General features: G+C 45.4%; 1 protein-coding gene across 4 annotated transcripts in view; it reads right to left on the reverse strand.

Annotated features, from left to right (window-relative positions):
* ST8SIA6 (ST8 alpha-N-acetyl-neuraminide alpha-2,8-sialyltransferase 6) overlaps positions 1–22,957 on the reverse strand; it is a 55,055-nt gene that overhangs the window by 1,252 nt on the left and 30,846 nt on the right. For all 4 annotated transcript variants that reach the window (XM_045002933.1, XM_045002932.1, XM_045002935.1 and 1 more), the window contains 4 exons: positions 17,937–18,081; positions 12,846–12,958; positions 10,248–10,340; positions 5,471–5,943 (listed from right to left, as the gene is read on the reverse strand). In XM_045002933.1, the coding sequence (XP_044858868.1) occupies positions 5,475–5,943; positions 10,248–10,340; positions 12,846–12,958; positions 17,937–18,081 (820 nt within the window). In that variant the 3' untranslated portion in view covers positions 5,471–5,474. The remainder of the gene's footprint in view (positions 1–5,470; positions 5,944–10,247; positions 10,341–12,845; positions 12,959–17,936; positions 18,082–22,957) is intronic.

A 22,957-nucleotide genomic window follows, 5' to 3' on the forward strand; every position in this document is an offset into this window, starting at 1 on the left:
AACAATAGTTTAGTTATACATTATAGACTTATAGAAAGAGACCTTCTAAAAACATTAACATGTATTATTGGCACGCGAAACCTTAAGTTAGAGTGAATAAATGAAGACTCGGCACACCGCTTCTGAAAGGTTGCCGACCCCTGGAATATAGTCTGTCACAGACATTTGTTATACATCATCATAGGCTCATAGAATCCTCAGGGTGTGGAAAGGACTGATAGTGAGCTATCTAGTTCAAACATCTGTTTTCTTTAGAGGAGGGCTCTAAGCTCACTAGAACATCTCCAGTAGTTGTTATTCAGCAGTGCCTACAGTTAGGCCACAGCATAGTATGCCTCTTTATCACCTCATCACCTTATCAGCAGCTTTTATCAGCTAAGTAGGGTCAGGCCTGGTCAATATGTACATGGGAGATAGACATAGAAAATTCAGATACAAATATAAGATGGCTGTAGAGGTAACTTTTAGTGTTTCAGATTCTTGCATTTCTCCTCCTCTCCTTCCTGATTACAATTAGCATAAATTAATTGTAAATAAAATTGTTTCCATTTACAATTTCCGATCCATTATATCTATTTGGAGGCTTGCTAGTTAGACAAGAACAATATATCTTCACCGGCGTTATCATGCCCATTGCGGCCCAGATTCAGGATAGCACTTCAGCACATGCCTAACTTTAAGTGTGTGAGTAGTCCCACTGAGTTCATGGAGTCGACTCATGAGCTAAAAGTTAGCACATGCTGAAGTGCTATGGTGGATCAGGACTTCTGTGCAGCACTATAGCAAGGGCAACTGCTGCTAAGGTTGCATGGCTCCAGAAGTTGCTACATAGCCTTCTCTGGCTTGGCTGGAAAGTCACATTATTGCTTGCCTTTGTATTAATAGTTGGGGATTGGTCTTGCTTTGAGCAGGGGGTTGGACCAGATGACCTCCTGAGGTCCCTTCCAACCCTGATATTCTAGGATTCTAAAACTAGCTGCCTTTGGACCATCTGACTACAGCTGAAAAACCCAACCCCAATTATTAGGCTCCACAATCATCACTGACCTCATATATTCAAACTGAGGCTCAGATGAAGGCACGTTAGCCATACCTTTCTGTCTGGCCCTACCTACCTACCTTCCTCTCCAAGGAGCAGCTCAACTCCACCACTCTGCTCAGCCCCTCCTCCTTTTGCCCCTCCCCTCTGATGGGCAGCCCAGCAATATTAACCTGCTTAGCCATACCTCCTCCTCCTGCCTCTGAGATGGCTCAGTCCTCCCTGCTTCATTCCTGCTCTCTGGCTGGCCACCCACCCCTGTGAGCAGCAGCTTAATGCTTATGCCAGATACCCCTCAGTCTGGAGCCAGTCTCCTTGTCTCTTTCTGGCAGGCAGAACACGCAGTCCGTTTGCTTGTCCAGACAGCATTTCCACTTGAACGAGCCTTCTGAACAATATGATTTTTGCCAGACTAATTAATGAAAAACGGACTATTTTTCAACTCTGGGGCCTATGTTTATTTGACTCCTCCAGGCTTATCTGGTTAAAGCAATGCGCAAACAAGACTCTGTTCAACCACAGAGCCATAGCAAAAATGACTTAGTTATCTAATACAAAATAATCTAGATCAGTGATTCTCAACCTTTTTGATACCAGGGCCTGGCTCACTGCCTTCCTAAACTGGATCAGGGAGATGTCGGGCACTGGTGCCGGTCCACAGAACAGTCATTGAGAAACACTTCTAGATCATGCTTTTAGTGTAATTCCAGGATTCTGCTGGCTTTCTCATTCTCTCTCTGTGACAAAGTATACATATATTCTAGTGCAAATGTGTGGTGCTGTGTGTGCAGAAGGACATGCGTGCATGAGTGTGTATTTACGTAGCTGGAGCTCCCATTCTGCTCTGAACTGATTCTACACATACTGGCCATCAGCTGGTGGAAAATGGTGTCAATAGATCTGTGCCAAATTACACTGCTGGAAGATTTGGCCCACTGTATGAAGTGCAATCTTCCCCTCTTCCTATGGTTTGGCATTATGGGCGACTCAAGTTGCAATGGAAATGTAAGCCTCAGGCTAAGCTTTCTTCCTGACTACTCCTAGGGTTTTCTTGACAACACATCAGTAGCCCAAACCATAGTTTACTCTCTCCAAAAAGAGACACTTTCCTTATCGCCAGGGTGGAGTTAACAAGCCACACCTGCTACAAGGATTTATCAGGAATCAGTTACCATCTCCCTGCAGGGTTCTACACCTGCTAAAAGGGTGGGTCAACAGGAGAATCCTGCCACTTTGATACAGTATGAGAGCATTGCTCTATTGAAGTCAACAAAACGGTAACATCTGCAGAGAGTGAACACTGTGGGCAAGATTATAGCTGAAACCTCTGTGGGTGCCCCAAGGCGGAAGAGAGTCTAAGGAATCTGCTCCAGTTGCATACACATGCAGGGGACAGACCCAGACCTAATCCTTGTGCTCGCCAAAGCGTGGAATATTTTTTAAAAAATTATGAAAACATCTGATTTTTAAAAGACCATTTTACAATGAAAAACTTCATTAAAAATTTCAACCATCTTAATAAAACCTTTCACTTTGTTGTTAAAAAACTAAATTCTTTCCTATTAGAAATGCAAGCCATTAAGTCAAAAAGTTTCAGTGTTAGGGCAGTGCAATTTACTCCTCAGATTGTTTTTTGCAGCTTCCTGTGCAAATCTGGCCACAGAAATGGTTTTCAGAGCTTCAATCTGTCAAGCATTGACAGTATTTAATTCACCCATACATATGCTTAAGCTTTTTTGTGACTCCTATGTGCTCCATTCTGATGAAAAATTCATAAACGGTTTCCTATTAATTTTCCTAGCTGGCATAGTTACTATAATTAAAGTTATATGGCATAGTTATCATGATTAATATTATATGAAGTGCAAACAGTGGAAACTGCGGGATGTAAAAAGCATAGCAACTGTATGTGTGATTACGAAATACATTATGTATTTCTCAACATTACCTATATGCCATTGCTTTTTACAGTTAAAAAGGATAACCTAGTAATGTGTGTGCGCAAGCATGTATCTCCCCATCCCCCCATTCTATTATGTACTGTAATGTTATGTATAAGCCATCCTCATTCTGTTTTATTCTTTTGAACATGGGAAGATCTGAAGCCACTGGAAGAAAATTGTGCTTATTTGGCTTGGCCCAGCAATCTGAAAGGTTAAAAGGTAGCACTCTCTTATTGTTATGAATCAACTGTGAAATATATATTTGAAAGCGCATTTTCTAAATAGCATTGAAAACCATTTTGAAATACATTTCACAGTCTAAGCAGAAGAAAAGTATTTCTTAGCTTTTGAACTTTCAGATTGCTTGGCTGGGTAGTTTTCTTTTATATAACTTGAAAAATACTGGAGAAAGATTATATCAGCCCAATTAAAATACTATATTCAGGTCTCATTGTAACCTATTTATTGGTGTTTGAACTCCCATCTTTTGGAGAATCAAAGTCCTAGTAACTACGACTCATAGTCAGCAACAGTACTAGAAGTTGAGCTGGAAATTGATGTAGCTGAAGGATGTACAAAGAGCCATATTGGCAGGTTGTGTTTTGTCAACAGGTCAGAAGAATCTCACAGCCAAACAACCGAATCTCTCCACAGTCAACTGTAATTTGCACTCAGTAAATTGGCTCAAGATCTGGGGCCAGGTTCTGTGCTGCATCTCTTAGGATGCAGAACAAAGAAGATGCAGCCCAGGCAAAAAGGGTGCAGTGCTTCATGCCTCTAGGATTCTGGGATGCTCTGTGGGCCAGTGCAGTCCCCAAAGTAAGTTACAGCAGCCCCAAGAGCTGCTGTAACCTATGGCAGCTTCTACACTTTTGTCAACCGGCTGCTCTGCAGACCAGAACTGCAGCAACACAGAGTACGGTAGTCGCCCCCTCTCCTTGTGCCAAACTGGCATAGCCACTCTGCAGGGACATGTAAGTGGGGGGCACAAGGTTGCCTACACCTGCCATATGCTGCCTCTTCTCTGGGTGAATTTGTCCATGGACTGCTTGGCCCTTTTTATGGCCGCGTACACTGTGGCATCAGTGTAGAAAGGTTTAGGCAGCACCAGAATCTCACCTCTTCTCTCTTTCAGGTGGTAAAATGTGTCTGTCTTAAATAAAGCAGCCCACTTTTAGTCAAAACAGGACACCTTGGGGAATCTATCACAAAACACAAAAGACTGGCGGTCACACATTTGGGGCAATGGAACACTACTGATAGACTGAGTTGTGGCAATCATGGACAGTGCTGCCAATCCTTCATGTATGCAGAAGGATTGGCAGTGTGGAGGAAAATGTCGGAGCTGACCCTAACCTTTCATCTCCATGGTACTGTACATATAGGCAGAGCAGTCAAGCCTCCCTCTAATTCATATTGTAGTGTGTCGGTGTGGCTCCCCTCCTGCCCAGCAGAGGGAGCTCCCTCCCAGACACCCAAGTGGGCGGAGCCACCACCACCAGTCCCCGCCCCCCGGAAGTCCAGGGGCGGGACAGGAAGTAGAAAAGCCGGCCGCCAAAGCTCAGTCAGAGCCCAGCCACCGCCGGGAGCAGACGTGCTGGTGGGAGCTCCTGACTGGGAACCCTCCAGGGCCCGAGGTAGCTGTCCTGACTGGCCGGAGCTTCCCCGCGCCCGCTACGACGAGGAGCCGCCGGAGCTTCCCCGTGACAGGTACTGGGAGGAGCCGCTGGAACTCCCCCGCGCCCACTACGAAGAGGAGCCGCCGGAGCTTCCCCGTCCCTGCTGTTACCCGGAGGAGCCACCTGAGCACGCCTGGCCGGACTTCCCGGAGGAGCTGCCGGACCTGCCACCAAGCCCTGGGCTGGAGGAGCCTATGCAGGTTGACTGGCCAGGAGCGGGCGCCCCGGACGAGGTAAGCCCTGAGGGGGAAAGTGGAAGTAGCCCGGGGGTAGCAGACCCCTGTCAGGCTGCAGATGTCCCGATGTCAGTGTGTTGCGGTCAGGACTCCACTGACCAGCGGCAGTGATAGCTGCTGTTAGGGCCCCGGGCTGGGACACAGTGGAGTGGGCGGGCCTGTGTCCACCCTGCCACCCTGCTCACGGGTGGCAGTTTTCCCCCTCACCCAGGTGTAAGGACCTGGGCCTATACGCCTACTGTTAGTTCACTGCTCAGCCCCTGCTCCAAAGGGCCTGAGTCTATTGTACTGTTTACTGTGTAGCCCTGCCACAAAGGGGCTTGAGCTCATTGAATAAACACTGTTTACTATTGTTCAGACGGTTCCACAGAAGACGTGGAGTGAGTCGGTGTGGCTCCCCTCCTGCCCTCAGGAGGGTCGAGCCCCGGCTCAACTGATTACACCTATACATAACTCTCATTGACTCTTTGGGAATAATGTGCGTATCTGGGGAACACCTGGTCGCAGAAAAGGCATTTTTGCCCTGATACTTACTTAAACAGAAGTGTTTTATCTTTGAGGAATCTGACTTACCTTTTTAGTCTGAGTCACATTTACCAAACTGCAGCTTCAGAATGCCCTTCCCATGAAGTTGGAGAATCTGGTTGTATTCTTTGGGCATTGCATGGAAACCTGGCTTGGGCAGTTGGTTGTCATAATAGTGGTGACTGATTGGCATCTCCTCCGTGGTTTTAGAGAAAGGCCAGAAGCCATACAACTTCACATTCTCACATAGTTCAATAGCAGCACTAGCAATCATAAAACCAGAAGACAGTCGATATGCTTTCACTCCCTTTGTTCTCCAGAACTGGGCTAGACTTTTCAGGTACCTGGGATGAAAAAATATCGCCCTCTGTTTTGCTCTGAACTCTTGTAGAGTGTGGTATACTTTGAAAGAAGCAGCTGTGTTGCTTTTGAAGGAAAATGCTGGCAATAAAAGGAAAGCATTTCCATAACTTGCAATGTTCTCCAGAAATGTCACCTTCTTTTCATTCAGCTTGTTGTATCTGTCAAATAAAATGCCTAGTGAACTTATCAGTTTTAGAGGGAAAAAATGCTTGAATTCAATATTCAACAATTTATTATTGCAGGCAGGAGTTTCACAACTGCTTGAGCAAGTAATCTGTGAGCACTATTACTGCCATTTAATCTGTACATGTAGTAAATGCATATGATACGATCCCAGTTTTACATGTGCTATTATGAAAATCCGGCCTTCTATGAATTATTTAATAATTACAAATTCACTATCCAATTTACTTAATTTCACAGGAATTGCCATACCAAACCAGACCTGTGGTCCACCTAGTCCAGGCTCATGTCTTCAAAGGAAGGTGCGAGAAGCCCCACACATTTAAAAATGGGCACATTAGCATATACCATACAAATCTTTATGCAAAGTAGTTACTACATATGTGTGGTAGCTGCTTTACAAATGTAGGCTGCAACCATGCAAAGACTTGTGCATGTGCCTAGTATATGAATAGTCCTCATGGAGTGAAAGGTAAGCACATGCTTAAGCCTTCGCAGAATCAGAACCTTAGCTGCTTTTTAAATACTGCTGGACTGATTGTCCAAGCTGATGACACCCAAAGCTCCCACTGACTCAGCACTTCTGAAGATTAGACCATACTTCTAATGAATTGCCAGATCCCAGGTCATAAACTGTTGAGCCCTACAAAATTCTGCAATAAAAGAAAAATGGTCAAAGTGATTTTGCTTTGGGACTTTATTGCAGGGCTGAAATCTAGTTTTTACATCTGTACTGTAAATGCCTTGAAAACACAGTCCATAACAGAATGGCTGATATAACTTCAACTATAGTGTTGTGAGAAGAACCCCACATTTAGCTTGCTAATTAGAAGTTAAAGGGATTAAAATTAGAGCAGTTCTCTAGACAACCCTTTCCCTCTCCTCCTTTTAAGGCACTTACAGCTTTCTCTGAATAATAAAATCATTGAAATGGCCAAATCCCAAAGTCCTGACTCATTTTTATTGAGTCCTTATTAAGGTTAACGCTGTTAACTTCCATGGAGGTTTGCCTGAATAAAAACCGAGTAAAAACTTAGTGGAACATCATGATTAAGCCCAAGAGCAATAAATAGCTTCAATAGCCACCAATGAAACTGTCTTCTTATGCTAAACCTCTGGACCAAATTTTGCTTTTCTTGCAACCCCATTGAGGTCAATGGGCCAAATTCACCGCCGGTGTAAGCCACTAATACATCTCCATTTACATCAATAAAGATTGCAAGAGAATCAAAGCAGAATTTATTCCAAAGACTCCAGCTATCTCCTTGATTCAATGACAAACTTCTTTTAGAGAGACAAGATGGGGAGGCAATAGCTTTTACTGGACCAACTTCTGATGGTGAGAGAGACAGAAGTTGGTCCAATAAAAGATATTACCTCATCCATCTTCTCTCTCTAATATCCTGGGACCGACATGGCTACAACAAAACTTCAGTTTTCTGTGTATTCGACTGTTTTCATCTCACTGTTAAGCTCGAGTAAATTTTGGCCTGGTCTACACTACGTGTTTAAACCGGTTTAAGGAGCGTAAAACCGATTTAATGCCACACCCGTCCACACTAAGAGGCCCTTTATATCAATATAAAGGGCTCTTTAAACCGGTTTCTGTACTCCTCCCTAACGAGAGGAGTAGCGCTAGTATCGGTATTACCATATCGGATTAGGGTTAGTGTGGCCGCAGATCGATGGTATTGACCTCCGGGTGGTATCCCACAGTGCACCACTGACCGCTCTGGACAGCGATCTGAACTCTGATGCAGTGGCCAGGTAGACAGGAAAAGCCCCACGAACTTTTGAATATTTCCTGTTTGCCCAGCGTGGAGCTCCGATCAGCACGTGTGGCGAGGCAGTTAAAAATCAAAATAAAGAAAGAGCTCCAGCATGGACCATGCGGATGTGATTGCTGTAAGGGCAGGCAAATCTGTTCTATCAGCGCTCCGTTACAGAAGACGAAATTCAAAATCATTTTTTAAAAATCTCCAGCCAGACGCCATAGCAGGGAGTCAGCGCACTGCTGCGTGACAAGCGTAACAGAAAGCCAAAGAATCAAATGGACGCTCATGGCCTGGAGGACTCAAGCTATCCCACAGTTCTTGCAGTCTCCGAAAAGTATTTGCATTCTTGGCTGAGCTCCAAATGCTTCTAGGGTCAAACACAGTGTCCGCGGTGGGTCAGGGCATAGCTCGGCAATTTACGCACCCCCCCACCCACCCCCAGAAGTGAAAGGGAAAACAATCCTCTCTTGACTTTTACATGTCACCCTATCTTTACCGAATGCTGCAGATAGACACGATGCTGCAGCACTCAACACCAACATCCTTGCTCCCACCCTGCCATGGGTGGCTGATGGTGCAATAAGACTGATATCCATTGTCATCATCAGCCTATTGGCACATGGGGCAGTGCAAAAGGACTGGTAACCATGCCGACTAGCATCAGTTAGGTCGATCAAGGGTACCTGCCCCTAATTTTTCCTGGTAGATGGTGCAATATGGCTGGTAACCGTCTTCATCATAGCAACAGGGGGCTGAGCTCCATCAGCCCCCACCCTTCATGTGTAAAGAAAAGATTCAGTTGCCCCTGGACTAGCAGTGGGATGCTGGGCTCCTCTCCTCCACACTCCTTAATGTCCTATCTGGACTATCATAGCAACTGGAGGCTGCCTTCCACTCATTTCTCACTAACAAGTCACTGTGTCATCACACAAGTGGGGGGACAATGCTATGGTAGCCCAGGAAGGCTGGGGGAAGAACAGAATGAACAGGTGGGGTTGTTGCAGGAGCACCCCCTGTGAGTAGCATACAGCTCATAATTTCTGCAGGATCTGACACAGAGCAGCTGTGCTCTCTGGTTATGATATACAGTGGTTCTCTAGTACACTTGCCCATATTCTAGGCAGGACTGATTCTATTTTTAGATACCAAAAAGGAGGGATTGACTCAGGGAGTCATTCCCAATTTTGGCTTTTGCGCCCCTGGCTGATCTCAGCCAGGGGCACTTATGACAGCAGCAAATGGTGCAGTGCAAAAGGACTGGTAGCCACGATCATCTTATTACCAATTTATGGTATGGTAGATGGTACAATATGGCTGGTAACCATCTCTGCTGTCATGCAAAAGCATGCTGCTGTGTAGCACTGCTGAATCGCCTCTGTGAGCGGCATCTAGTACACATACGGTGACAGTCACAAAAGGCAAAACAGGCTCCATGATTGCCATGCTATGGCATCTGCCAGGGCAATCCAGGGAAAAAAGGCACGAAATGCTTGTCTGCCGTTGCTTTCCCAGCGGAAGGAGTGTCTGACGACATTTACCCAGAACCACCCGCGACAATGATTTTTGCCCCATCAGACACTGGGATCTCAACCCGGAAATTCCAAGGGGCGGGGGAGGCTGCGGGAACTATGGGATAGCTACGGAATAGCTACCCACAGTGCAATGCTCCAGAAATCGACGCTAGCCTCGGACCGTGGACGCACACCACCGATTTAATGTGTTTAGTGTGGCTGCGCACACTCAATTTTATACAATCTGTTTTGCTAAACCGGTTTATGTAAATTCGGAATAATCCTGTAGTGTAGACGTACCCTTTGTCTGGTTGTGTCTGTTTGATGAATACAGAGAAGGCAGACTGTAAGATGCTGTAAGATCATTAAGCAGTAAATATCAACATACCACACTGGTTCATTTGGCAGATAAGCACTAGCTAGAACAGTTTATGGTCCAATGTGAAACTGAAGGTTATACAATAATTAGCAAGTTCTAATTAGACTTTTGTTGTTGTTGGTTTCTTCCCAAGAAGGGGAAGAAAGCAAAATACTTTGGAGAAAAAAGGGAGATCTACTTTGGGTTGGATTCTTTAGTGTTCAGACAGTTATAGAAATGTAGGTCCCAATTCAGGACAGCACTTGAGCACATGCTTAACTACAAGTCCCACTAATGGACTTCGACACGTGCTTAAGGGCTTCCCTAAATCATGGCTATAATGCCAGCTTTTCAGAAAGGACTTGAGATGAGAAATGCTGCTATTTCCCCTGGTTAGGAACATGTGGATGGGTGCAAAGAGAGGCACTGCTAATCTCTGTATTGTTGACTCATTTCTGTTTAATGGGTTTCCATTCACTGGTATGCCTTTTACCTGGGAATTAAGAATCACTGATGAAGTAATCAGAATGCATTGCCCACTGTGATGGCATCCCAAAGGGTTTAACAACAAAATCTAAAGCATGTCAAACAATTAAACAACATTACACAGGAAAAAAAATTGTGGCGATACTTACTTCTGTGCTATGATACTTGGATTAACAGTCACGAGACTTGTTTTATTGCCAACATCTTTGCTAACGCTTCCTGTGGTTGGGGGAAGGTTACACCTGAGGTTTAGAAACAGTTATTTAAAGAGAGCCCCACCACAAATGCCCTGGTGTTATTCTATGCAAATTCCTCGACTGCACCGTAATATTTACGTCACCTCCCTCCAAGCACCTGATAAATAAATAAATATTAATGAACCCTTACAACATGTCTGAAAAATAAGTATTTGACCTGTTTAACAGATGAGTATACTGAGGTACAGAGAGTCACATTTTCTCCATATCACATGAGTCAGTAGCCAAGCTACTAATAACCCAGGAAGTCCCACCTCCCAGTTCCCCTGCTTTTAGGGGCGGCTCCAGGCCCCAGCACGCCAAGCGTGCTTGGGGCGGCATGCCGCGGGGGGCGCTCTGCCGGTCGCCGGGAGGGCGGCAGGCGGCTCCGGTGGACCTCCCGCAGGTGTGCCTGCGGAGGGTCCGCTGGTCCCGCGGCTTCGGTGGAGCATCCGTAGGCACGCCTGCGGGAGGTCTACCAGAGCTGCGGGACCAGCGAACCCTCCGTAGGCATGTCTGCAGGAGGTCCACCGGAGCCGCGGGACCGGCAACCGGCAGAGCGCCCCCCGCAGCATGCCACCGTGCTTGGGGCGGCAAAATGGCTAGAGCCACCCCTGCCTGCTTTAACCACTAGACTAGAACCTGCCACTATTTCCTTCCAAGATAAAGTAAAGCTCCTCTAAAGGTTTTCTGTAGGTTTTTTTTTTACTAAAAACAGTGTAATTAATAATAAGATGCAATTGGCATAGCGATATTATTGCCTGTATCAAAGATGAAAACGGAAAAATGTCCAAATACTAATGCATTCCAACTACTGATTCAGTAGTAAATAGTCAATTTCTATTAAAGATAAAGAAGAAAAAGTTTTAGTCTGAATTATGGTTATCACTTATGTTCTTTAAAAACCTGCTACATTTAGGTTTAGCATCTCATCTTGTTGGTGCATCACTTCTATTCAGGCCAATCACCTAAATTTGACACGGGAAGGCTTCTCTTTTGTCTTATTTAAAAGCACCAGATGTAAGTCAGAAATAAGAAAGGTGACAAAATCCAGTGGAGATTGGTGTGGACCCAGAGGTCTGCCTGCAAGATTGTCGCTCGTTCACATGTTGGAAAATTTCTGGTGGAGAACAAAGTGGGAATTTTATTTCCACAACATGGAGTGAGACTCAAAATGAATCTCTGCCACCCAAGATCAGACTCAAGGTTTGAGGTGGGCTTGAGAGCCCAAGCTGCCACCCAAGCTGGAACGTCCACACTGCTATTTTTTGCGTGCTAGCTTGAGCCTCACTAGTGCAGGTCTGTCTACCTGGGCTGGGAGGCGTCCTCTCAGCTGCAGGATAGACATACCCGTAGGCACCTCAAGAGGCAGTTAGGTGCCTATAGGGATTTTCAAAAGTGCCAAGGTGCCCAACACCCACTGGGAGTTTGAGAAGGTATTTAGGTGCCTATCTTTAGGCACCTAAATACCTTTAAAAACCTGGCCCCTAGGCATTGCTCCACTCAGCATTGCAAGGCCTAAAAACCTTTAAAAACCTAGACCCGAGGCCCCAATCCAGCAAAACATGTAACCATATGCTTGACTTTATACCTATGAGTGTCAATTGGTAACATTTTTAAAAGTACCCAAAGTGACTTAGGCTCCTAAGTACCTTTGAAAACTGGTTTTAGGTATCTGAAAATGCCAGCAGGGGCCTAGGGAATTTTCAAAAGTGCTCAAGAAGGTTAAGGTGCCTGGCATGAAGATTTTAAGGCAAGGGAAAGCATGTAACATATTTAATGCTAGCTTATATCAGTCTTTTTTTTAAAAAAAATCTCTTCTCCTGGTCCAAAGAAAAACACCCCTCAACCCTAAATGATATTCAATAAGCAAAAAACAGAGCTTCTCAGAGGCTCAACTCCCAAACTAGACCACATCCAGATTCATAGACTAAGGCCAGAAGGGACCATCATGATCAACTAGTCTGACTTGCACATTGCAGGCCACAGAACCTCACCCACCCACTCCTGTAATAGACCCCTAACCTCAGGCTGAGTCAATGAAGGCCTCAAATCATGATTTAAAGACTTCAAGTTACAGAGAATCCACCATTTACATGACCTGTGCCCCACGCTGCAGAGGAAGGTGGAAAAACCCCAGGGTCTCTGCCAATCTGATACAGGGGAAAATTCCTTCCTGACCCCAAATATGGTGATCAGTTAGACCTGAGCACGTGGGCAGGACCCAACAGTCAGACACTTGGGAAAGAACTGCTGACATTCCTTGAAATCGCAGGTGTGTGAATACATGTACGCTTTTTTCGGCTTCTGCTCTCTTCTTATCTGCACCCAGAGTAGTGACACTTACAGAGCAGAACGTGATGCTTGGCTATTGTGTGGAAGAATGGGGCGCATGTGCACACCCACTAACCATAACACAGCCGTTTGGTTTACTTTTTGGCCTACCAAGCTTGACAGAGTCCCTTCAAGAGCTTTAGCACTCTAATCACATTAGTGTTTAGCAGCTCTTACCTAAATACAAAGTCAGAGTGATCGATTTCAGCTCCACAGCTGGAATTTTTCAGAATGCCTCCATTTCCAACCACTGCACAGTGCTTAAAAGGATAGCCCAGAAGGGGTGGGGACTGAAAAGAACAAGAAGAGCATGAACAGAGTTTGGGCTGGTCTTTTTTGCATTTCTCGTGATATGGAATCAGAACTACTACTACTTGCAGGCTAACTCCAGTAAAGTGCAGAGAACACACACAGAATGCAGCACGCGTCTGCCACAAACAGTCAGAAGTAACAGAGAGGTGGAAAGAGCAAGACTGGACTGTGAGCTGCTATCTTTGCTTTCAACAGTTTGGGGAAGTCTCTTTGCATTGTTAAAATTGAACAAAAAGATAAATAACTTGCTTTGTTTACCATGCAATACTCCTGTTATGGACAGTGTCTCCTGAGGGACACAGGGTATGTCTACGCTGCAATGTAAGCCCAGGGTTAGTGGGACTCGAGTCTGCTGACCCATGTTAAGGAATCCTGGGTTTAAGCATCTACACTGTTTTTAACACTATGTTAAGACTGTTCTAAGCCATGCTTCAACCCGGGGCTCTGTCATTCACACAGCTGCGCACAGACCTGAGCCAAACCAACCATATCCCAGAGTCGCAAGTGGTGCTCTAGCCCTCTGACCGTGATGTACTGTGGGAAAACTTTACTGCCCTCCCTGCCTATTACAGGAAGTCTGAACAACCTGAGCCTGCCGAGTAGTCATTTTGGATTGTGCATTCCCAATTACTGGATCCAGCGACATGGAGGAGGTGCCTTCTGAAGAACTTCTCTTGCTTGTGCTTTCACTTCTGTGTCAGGAAACTGGCAAAGCATCCATGAGGCATTGGTGGACATTTCAGCAGCATTTTCTGTCCCACCGAAGGCACCTGACAGATTTCCTGGTGGAGTAGCAGGAGGATGAGTACCCTGGCATCGCAGACTCACACTGGCTGATGCTGCTTGGTACAACTGGCATAGCCACTGATGCCCCATGTGTAGACCAGCGCTTCTCGTGCAAGGCCACAAGCACATTTGTCATGAAGACCTGGGATGACCAGCAGTGGGTCCAGAATTTTTGCATGAAGCAAGCTACATTTCTGGAGCTTTCTGAGCAGCTTATCCTCAACCCTCCAATGTAAAGAGGTCAGTCATGCTGGTCCAGAAACAGGTTTCTATAGCTGTCTGGAAGCTGGCTATTCTGGACTGTTACAGGTCCGTTGCCAACCAGTTTGGGGTTGGAAAGTTGGCTGTGGGTAAAGTGGTGGCAGAGATATCTGAGGCAATCAGGCATGTGGCTCTTTGCCCAGGTTTTCAGCGAGGGAGCAGGCTCTTGCAAAGCAGTTCCTGGAACAGGAGAGGCAGCTAAGGGAGGAGGACAGAGCTCAGAGAGAATTGTTTCAGCAACTCCTCCTGCTTCTCAGCATGCCGTTGCTCTTTCATCCCTCTTCTTCTGGTACTGGACCTGCTGGTCTGCTGTGTCATGAACATTGATGATAAGCATTTCCATGATAAGTTCCTTTTGGAATGGCCTGTGAGGGTACACTGGGCCATGGATCAATTCCTGATGAACAGCAGGCAGTAGAGGTTGAGCGGCCTGAAAGAGGACAAGAAACAGAGGGTTACTGTCTAAAGTAGCTCAGTGGAGGAGCACAGAATTAACTCTTGTGGAATCTCAAGGACAAAACAATACATTTCGAAACTAAACCGACATGTATTGCGAAGGAGATGCTTCAGTCCACATTCTCTCTGGCCACAGCCTGGTTATTTGCAGTTACAGAAGGGCAGAAACAGTGGCATGGTTAAAACAACAACCTGTTTTCTGTTTTATAAACATATTATAATTAACTGGCATATGGAGCATGTATGTGTGGGAGGATAGTGCCCTTGCTGCAAAAGGCTTTTCCCGTCATTTCAGGCCTCTCTCGCTTCGGAGGACATAACGGTTCTTGTGGTGCCCTACTGCCAAAGGGAGATGTTATTCCAAGCTGCTAGTGGATGCAGCAGAAGTAGTCAAATCTATAGTGACTGAACAGCACATCTGTGAGTGGAGTGGGCTAGTCAGCTACTGAGGTGGCCCTGGAAAGTACACCATTCCCCACAATGTAACTGCATATCTGGAGTTCCTGCTTCAGGAAAAGTTTGCAGCTATCACTAACCAGGATTGGGTCCGAATCCGTGAGGGAATTAACAGGATGCTGCGTTAGCACACACATTGCTTTACCCTGTTATTGCTGCACAAAAGCATGAAGAACTCCACAGCCTTCTGCACCCACCACAGTTCTGGACAAAAACTGACACCCCACTTGTACTTGGGAGAAATAATTTGGTGACCCACAGACTGCATGGACTAGATTTGGAAATAGAAAACAGTTTCACACACACACACACACACACACACACACACTTCCCTGTTTCCAGGTAACTCGATAGAGGAAGGAGGAATAATTACAGAGAGGCAAATTTCAAGCCCTTACTACTGAAAGGAAAACATGCATGACCCTGGCAAACATCTGTGACTTTACAGTGAAAATAACTTTACAGCTGTTTATGACTGTTTGAAATTCCCAGTCGCCATTTTGAACTCCACATAGTTGGGGATGGGAGGGGAGAGGGGACACCAAGGTGCTCTGATACAATCCACCATCCCCGGACACACACTGGTAGCCGGAGCTGATCATAACTTGTGCTTTAGAAGCAATGCACAAATCCCTCCCAATACTGTAATAAACTGTAAATCGGAGTCAAACTTACCAGGTTCCAGGGTGGCTTCTGTCCCCCTCAGGTTTGCTGTAGACTCAGTAGTGGGCTGTTCTCAGAGAGGGAGAAATCAAACAGCTCTTCTGAGTAGGGACCTTGAATTTGCTGTTGATCCTGATCCACAGCTTCCTCTGGGATTGGTTTAATAAACAGTCACTTCATGCACCTCTCGGAGCCTGCTGCTGGCTCTCATCCATCCCCATGCTGGATTCAGGGGCCAGCTCACCAGGTTATCATCATGCATGTTGGCTCCATGCTGGGTGCAGTGCCCAGCACCCGGTCAAAGTCCTCATAAAACAGCCATGATGTTGGCAAGTTGCCCGAGCTGTGGTTCTTGTCTCTGGTCTTCCAGTACTCGCTCTTCAGCCTCTTACTATGCTCCTTGCACTGATCACCCATCTAAAGCTGTCAGCTTTTTTAGCTATCTGCTGGTACGCATGGTCATTCCTGGTACTTCTGCTGAAGTTCAGTTTTACTGGCCTTGCACCAGAGATTCACCGAAATTGGGCTGTGCTCCCGTGACCATGAAGCAGCATGATTTACAAAAGTCTTGCCCTGCTCAGTCTCCACTGCAAACCCAGGAGGCTCTCTGATAGTGTGCTGGGAGCTTGGTGTTCAGAAGAGAAGGAGTTAACGCTGACCTGAGCTGCTGCCATATGCCACTGGGGGTGACTCATTTTCAATACAGTCGACTGGAGATTTTGGGGATAGCGAGGACTAAGGAGGTTCGCCCATAGAATTGTGGGACACTTCTGGCAGACTCCCAGGACAAGAGTAAAGCAAGGCTGCATCTACATTGCAAAGCAATAGGGCTCCAACCTGGGGTCCTGGCTTGACTTGTGCTCAGGCCCTGAGGGTCCTGGGATCCTGGGTCCGTGCAATTGCAGTGTAGATGCAAGGGGGAGGGAGGGTTTACACTTGAGCCTGAGCTTAAGCATGGAATTGCAGTGCAGACATACTCTTAGTGGGACCATGCATCTAGGGAGACCTCCAGGAACTACTACTGCCAGGGAGAAACGCAGGTGCCTAATGTTATCCTTCCCCTTCTCTCAGGCAGGCCATGTGTGCTGAGAGGGAGAAGGAGAGAAACAGTAGAGGGTGCCATACGGGAAAGCAAGGAAATGCATGAAAGCTGGTAAATGCCAGTCCTTATAGAAGAAGTTTATCTCAAGACAACACAATAAAAGGGCTTTGTTTGGAAAACCAAGGCACCTCTTTTATGTTGGAGAAAGAATTTGTCTTTCTGCAGTGAAACCGAGTGACAAAAACCATCATATTTGGGGGGACAGACCCGAGGCTAAACTAGTATGGCTTGGATAGCAAGTGCGTGTACATATCAGCAGATACCAGAGGCCTGATTCTCCTCTCACTTACCCTAGTTTTACACCACTGTAACTTTATCTACTTTAATGGAATTACTCCTGATTTACATCATTGCGAGAGGAGGATCAGTTCCATTGTACTTGAGCATACACAAGAAGAAGCTGAAGAGGTGTCAAGAGGAACCGTGTGTCAGATACACTCAGGAAGGGAGATGCACATGTGATCTAATGGCCAGTGTTCCTTTCTGTGCTCCATCCACAGAGGATGTGAGTCTAAGTCTCTTTATCTCAACCTGTAACATGGTCATGTTTTCAGTTCTAGAGAGGTCTGGTTCAGTTCCTGAGATCCATCACACAGTCACCGGGATTGGCATGGAATAAAAGAACACAAACCATCTATTGGAGACTGAAACTTTTCATGATCACCTGAAACTAGGTGTGAGAAGAGCAGTGTTAATTTGCACAATGGCCTTCAGTCCATAGACCTGACCTCTTGCCCCAGGACTGGAAGTACTACAGAGGCACATCTGGCTGCTGAGAGAGTTTACAATTTGCAGCGTTCTGCAGTAACCTCTATGGCTGAGTTACCAGCAGAGTTCATGGATACTAAAAGGTACATCTACACTTCATCTGGGAGCGAGCCTCCCAGGCCAGGCCCACTAGCGGGGCTTGTGCAAGCATGCTAAAAATAACCGTGTAGATACTGTAGCTTGGGCTCTGAAGTCTGGGGGGCTGAGCCCAAGCTGCAACCTCTACACAGCTATTTTTAGTGCTCTGGTGCAAGCCCCGCTAGTACAAACCTGTGGACCTGGGCTGTGAGGCTTACTTCCAGGTTCAATGTAGACATATCCTAACGGGAGTCCCAGCCAGCCAGCCTCTCTCCTTTGCATGAGAAAGTTATCAAGAAATAAGGAGAGAGACTGGGAGTGGGACCATCCTCCAAAGAGCCAAATAAAATAACCGTAGTTCTGAAAGAAAAAGAAACTGTTCTTACCTCAGGCAGCATCCTAAAAATGTCCTCTGTGATGAGGATAGTCTTTTTATTGTCCACCTCATAACTCATGTTACTTCCCAGCGGGGTATTGTTTTGAGACGCAATAAAGTTGTGAACAGCATCACAGCAGGAAGCTAGTTCTAACCTGCAAAAGACCAGTGTAGCTAATGAATGATAAGGAGGTGGCAGAGAACTTGAAAAGAAAGTCTGTTTTTAATTAATTTAGTTACCAATAAAGCTGTGTGAACCTTTCAGAATGACTTTTCCCCCGACTTGCTTTGTAACCAGCCCAAACAGCTCAGCTGTGTCAAGAAAGATTGTATGATTTCTGGCAAACCCAGGAATCCCTTCTCTTTCCTTGTTTTTCCATCCCCCTTTCCAGGAAAATAGGCCACATTCACCTTATTATTGTTATAAATTAGTATTACGGAAGCACTGTGGCCCCATCAGAGACCAGGGCCCCACTGTGCCAGGCGCTGTACAAATGTATAATAAGAGTCAGTCCCTGCCTTGACGAGTTAACAATCAGATTTCAGCAAAAATGTAAGCGGTGGGTGTAACAATCAGAAGGGATGGGGGAGAGGGGATGCAGGAACAGGGAAGGAAACACCTGGTTACGCAGCTCAGCTATTGGAACAGCTAGATGGTTTTGAGTTAATTAATTAATGATTAATGTCTTCAACCGCTCAGCACAGTTCTGCTGTGCAAGATTCGGCAGATGTTAAATACATTCAAAGATACAAATAAAGAGAGAGAGAGAGAGAGAGTGTGTGTGTGTATGTGTGTGTGTGTGAGTGAGAGAGAGAGAGCGCGCGCACGCGTGCAAGATAAGCCAACACAGTCCACAAAAAACCATCTAATCGATAGGGCACCCTCCATTTAAATGCCTTCTAGAAGGATGGTCTCTTGATCATCCAACCCATAACTCAGTTTGTTTCCTCCAGGGGTGTGTGTAAATGCTAAGCAGTATTATTTTGAAAAGCAGTGAAGTTGTGATCAGTACCATCAGGACTCTGAAATCTGCCATTGATCCTGCTGCCCTTTGTCTTATTCTGGGATCTGATACATCCCACAATGCACCATGTCCAGGATACTAGGGAATCATTTTAGCCCAGAACTTCAGAAGATATTTAGGAGCTTAATTCCCACCGAGGGTCTGGGCCTTTGTCTCTAAACACTTTTATCTCACACTTCCAGATTGTCAGCCTGTGGTCAGCAGTGATATCCTTGGAATGTCAGACTGAAGAACTGGCAGATGCTGCCCCTGGATGCCATGTGGGCTTCTCCCAAGCAGTAGAAGCTGCATTGATGTTTGTCACTGACTGAGAAGTAACTTGGGCAGGAAGCACAGATTTTAAAGCCTGAGGTCTTCAGCACAGTCAAGTTCCCATGCATGGGTACGGGGGGGGAGGGGGGGAGGCGTTTATAAGTAAACAGATTCCCCAAAAGTCCCAAAACTCCTCTAAATAATTACTAAAATGAGTAAAAACCGTGTAAAAAAACCCAGTAAAACAGCTAAATACAATAAAAAAGCCTAACTACACTCTTTTTAACAACATAAGAATGGCCGTACCGGGTCAGACCAAAAGGTCCATCTAGCCCAGTATCTGTCTACTGACAGTGGCCAATGCCAGGTGCCCCAGAGAGAGTGAACCTAACAGACAATGATCAAGTGATCTCTCTCCTGCCATCCATCTCCATCCTCTGACAAACAGAGGCTCGGGACACCATTCTTTGCCCATCCTGGCTAATAGCCATTTATGGACTTAGCCACCATGAATTTATCCAGTTCTCTTTTAAACATTGCCATAGCCCTAGCCTTCACAACCTTCTCTGGTAAGGAGTTCCACAAGTTGACTGTGCGCTGCGTGAAGAAGAACTTCCTTTTATTTGTTTTAAACCTGCTGCCCATTAATTTCATTTGGTGACCCCTAGTTCTTGTATTATGGGAATAAGTAAATAACTTTTCCTTATCCACTTTCTCAACATCACTCATGATTTTATATACCTCTATCATATCCCCCCTTAGTCTTCTCTTTTCCAAGCTGAAGAGTCCTAGCCTCTTTAATCTTTCCTCATATGGGACCCTCTCCAAACCCCTAATCATTTTAGTTGCCCTTTTCTGAACCTTTTCTAGTGCTAGAATATCTTTTTTGAGGTGAGGAGACCACATCTGTACACAGTATTCAAGATGTATAAAAGGTGCAAGAGGACACTCATAGTTCTGACCCAGATCATGTGGGAGGGAAAAGGAATTGGAGACGTGGTTGATCTGCCCCACCCTTTATCGCTTCGGACGAAACCATGAGGCAAGTCAAGGCAAGGGCACGTTCCTGAATCAACGGACACTACTTTCAAGTTCTCCAGCTCCTGGTGCATGGTGGACATGTGTAAACCTTCAATGGAATACTGTAGGGACCATCACTCAAAGAAGAATTAGGTGAACAGTGCTCTGGTGTGCTCTTAGAGCACCATTACCCTTACTCAGAGGGGATAGTGTGGTTACAAAACAGTCTGATATTGTCTAAAAAGAGTTATTAATCCTAAGGTAGAGACTCTCTACAAGACCTTGTGCACTGCTTAAGCCCTCACTTAGCCCCTACATTCATGGTTTAAGCAGTGAAAGGGGCTTTGTTGGCCCATCTGAGCAGGGTGATTTTCACCCATATTTTTATACTGACAAAAGGTATTTAGCAAAAATCAAAGAAAAAACAAAACCCTTTTCTTTACATAACTTTAAAAACATTGGATTCAGTTAAATAGCCAGTGCAAAAAGTGATTGCTTTTGTACCAAGATTTTATAGGACTTGGTATTTTTGTAACTAAGTTATACATTTGTTTTTTTGAAAACAGTTTATAATAGGAAATTTGAAACATGTTGGACCGTTGGATCAATATAATTAACTGTATTCTCTAAGGGAAATTATGAGCACAATTATATATTTTGATGCACTTTATAAAAAATTATTATTTTGTATTTTTAACTTGAAAGACCAGCTGCTATATTTACTGTTAAAAGGCTGTTTTTTTTTGTTATCTGTGAATGTTGCTAGCTGCTGCCCCCAGCAAAATGATGGTTGCAGTTGTCTACAACCTACCTGGATGCAGATTATCTTCCTATGGAGAAAGCAGGAAGTGGGTGGTGAAACCAGGACATGTGAGGAGACAGTGACCTCACAAACAGAATTGTAGCCCAGGGAAGGACAGGGTCCTGATGAGGAACAAGGAGAATGAAAGTTGTCAAGAAAAGGGCATCACTCAGGGAAAGATATGGAAGGTAGGGCCAGAGGCCCAGAATGGGTGCACAAAGATGGTGGAGAAGGCTGAAGTGGCTGTGAGGGAGAAGACAGATGAGAACTCCAGGGAAGGAAGAGACTCTCAGGGGCAAAGCTAAAAGATACAGGGACCAATATGGAGACTAACCAGTGCACAGTTGGAACTCAGACTCTGGGGAAAAAGGATATTGGGAGAGTCTGCAAGGGCAAAAGCTACATGAAAAGTTGTTAGCAGCAGAGCAAGCATTACAAGTAGCCATAGAGGACATGCAGTTTCAGAAAGAGAAACTCAGAAATAACATGGAAGAGAGGGGTAAATGATTTCTCATGGTCGGTGACCAGGAGCAGGATGACCTATGGAGCCAGCTCCAGCAACTCCAGCGGAGAATGCATCCATACCGCTGAGGGATGTAGTCTTTAAGGGGATGGTGTGTGACTGGGTGTCCATCCCCAAAAGGCCAGAAGGGGTAAATTAGCCCAATTAACCAATAGGCTGCATCTGGAGTGCTAAGGCCTGATTGCTGATGAAGGATAAAAGGGCTACAGCTTGAATTCCATTGGCACAAATGAATAAAGCCTAAAATCACCAAAGCAAAGAAATTGTGAAGCTGCATCTTGCTCAAAAGAAATGTGTAGGTATTAAAAACAATTATAGCTGTGAAGGTACCCAGCTGGGTTCTGTAGTTTGTTGTACTGATGATATACCTCTTACATGAAAAATCAAAATGTTAATGTAGTAATTAATATTCAGGTTACCTAGGGAACCTGAGACTAAAAACTCTAGATAGAGAAGCCCATGGGGCAGAAGCAACCCACCCCACAGTAGTCTCCAAAGCTTTAGGAATGAGTCTTCTGGGGAAAAGCAAGGCTCTTTCACCCATCTTTTTAATGTTCTCTGATTCACAGTAATATCCAAGAAGAGTGAGGTCTTGGTTTGGTTAGAACAAGTGTAGATTGAGGTAAATCTGTAAAAGAAGGAAGAATTCAGGTGGGCTTTAAAGCAGAGAGGTTAAGGGATAGGCTAATGGAGTTGCCATGCTTGTGTTTTCACTGGTGATAAAGAACAAGGGGAATAAGGCTAAATTTTTGAGACAAATGGTCTCATGGGAAAAAAATTTCTGAGCAAGATTCATATGTAGTACTAAGTATTGGAAATAGTAGAATTTCAGACACACTTTTCCTTACTGCCTCAGTCACTTGTCATCTGCACTCCATTCAGTTGTGGTAAAACTGTATCACAAGATACTACAGCTGCTGGTATCTCTCTGCCATAGTTAGCTGGAGGACGGAAGAAGAAGTAGGAACAGCAGTGGGGATGGATGATATACCCAAGCATGTGACACAGTATGTCCCCCATTGGAGGCACAAAGGCAATAACCAGAAGACAAGTGCCAGGCGTGCCGTGCACCCTAGTGGACAGTCTAAAGTTGGTGGAAGTGTTGTTAGCACAAGGAAGACAGACACCCTGAAATGGAGAGAAAGAACATGAAACCCTTATCTACCTATGAGGCCTGGGCAAAAATTCATCATACAAAGATGATGGGGGGGGGGGGGGGAAGAAGGGAGAGGTTTGGATTTGTTTAGTGGCATTCATTGACTTTGAGAGGTGTGAGGGAAAGACAGTTCACCACACAGCTATCCAAACACTGACCACTGGTTGAGAACAAGAACAGTCCCACACTAAGCTGTAGGTAAAAGCCACCACTGAGCTCTATAAAGTATGGGACAGTGCTGGAGAAGAACATT

The sequence above is a fragment of the Mauremys mutica genome, chromosome 2, assembly GCF_020497125.1.
Source record: "Mauremys mutica isolate MM-2020 ecotype Southern chromosome 2, ASM2049712v1, whole genome shotgun sequence".
NCBI lineage: Eukaryota > Metazoa > Chordata > Testudines > Geoemydidae > Mauremys > Mauremys mutica.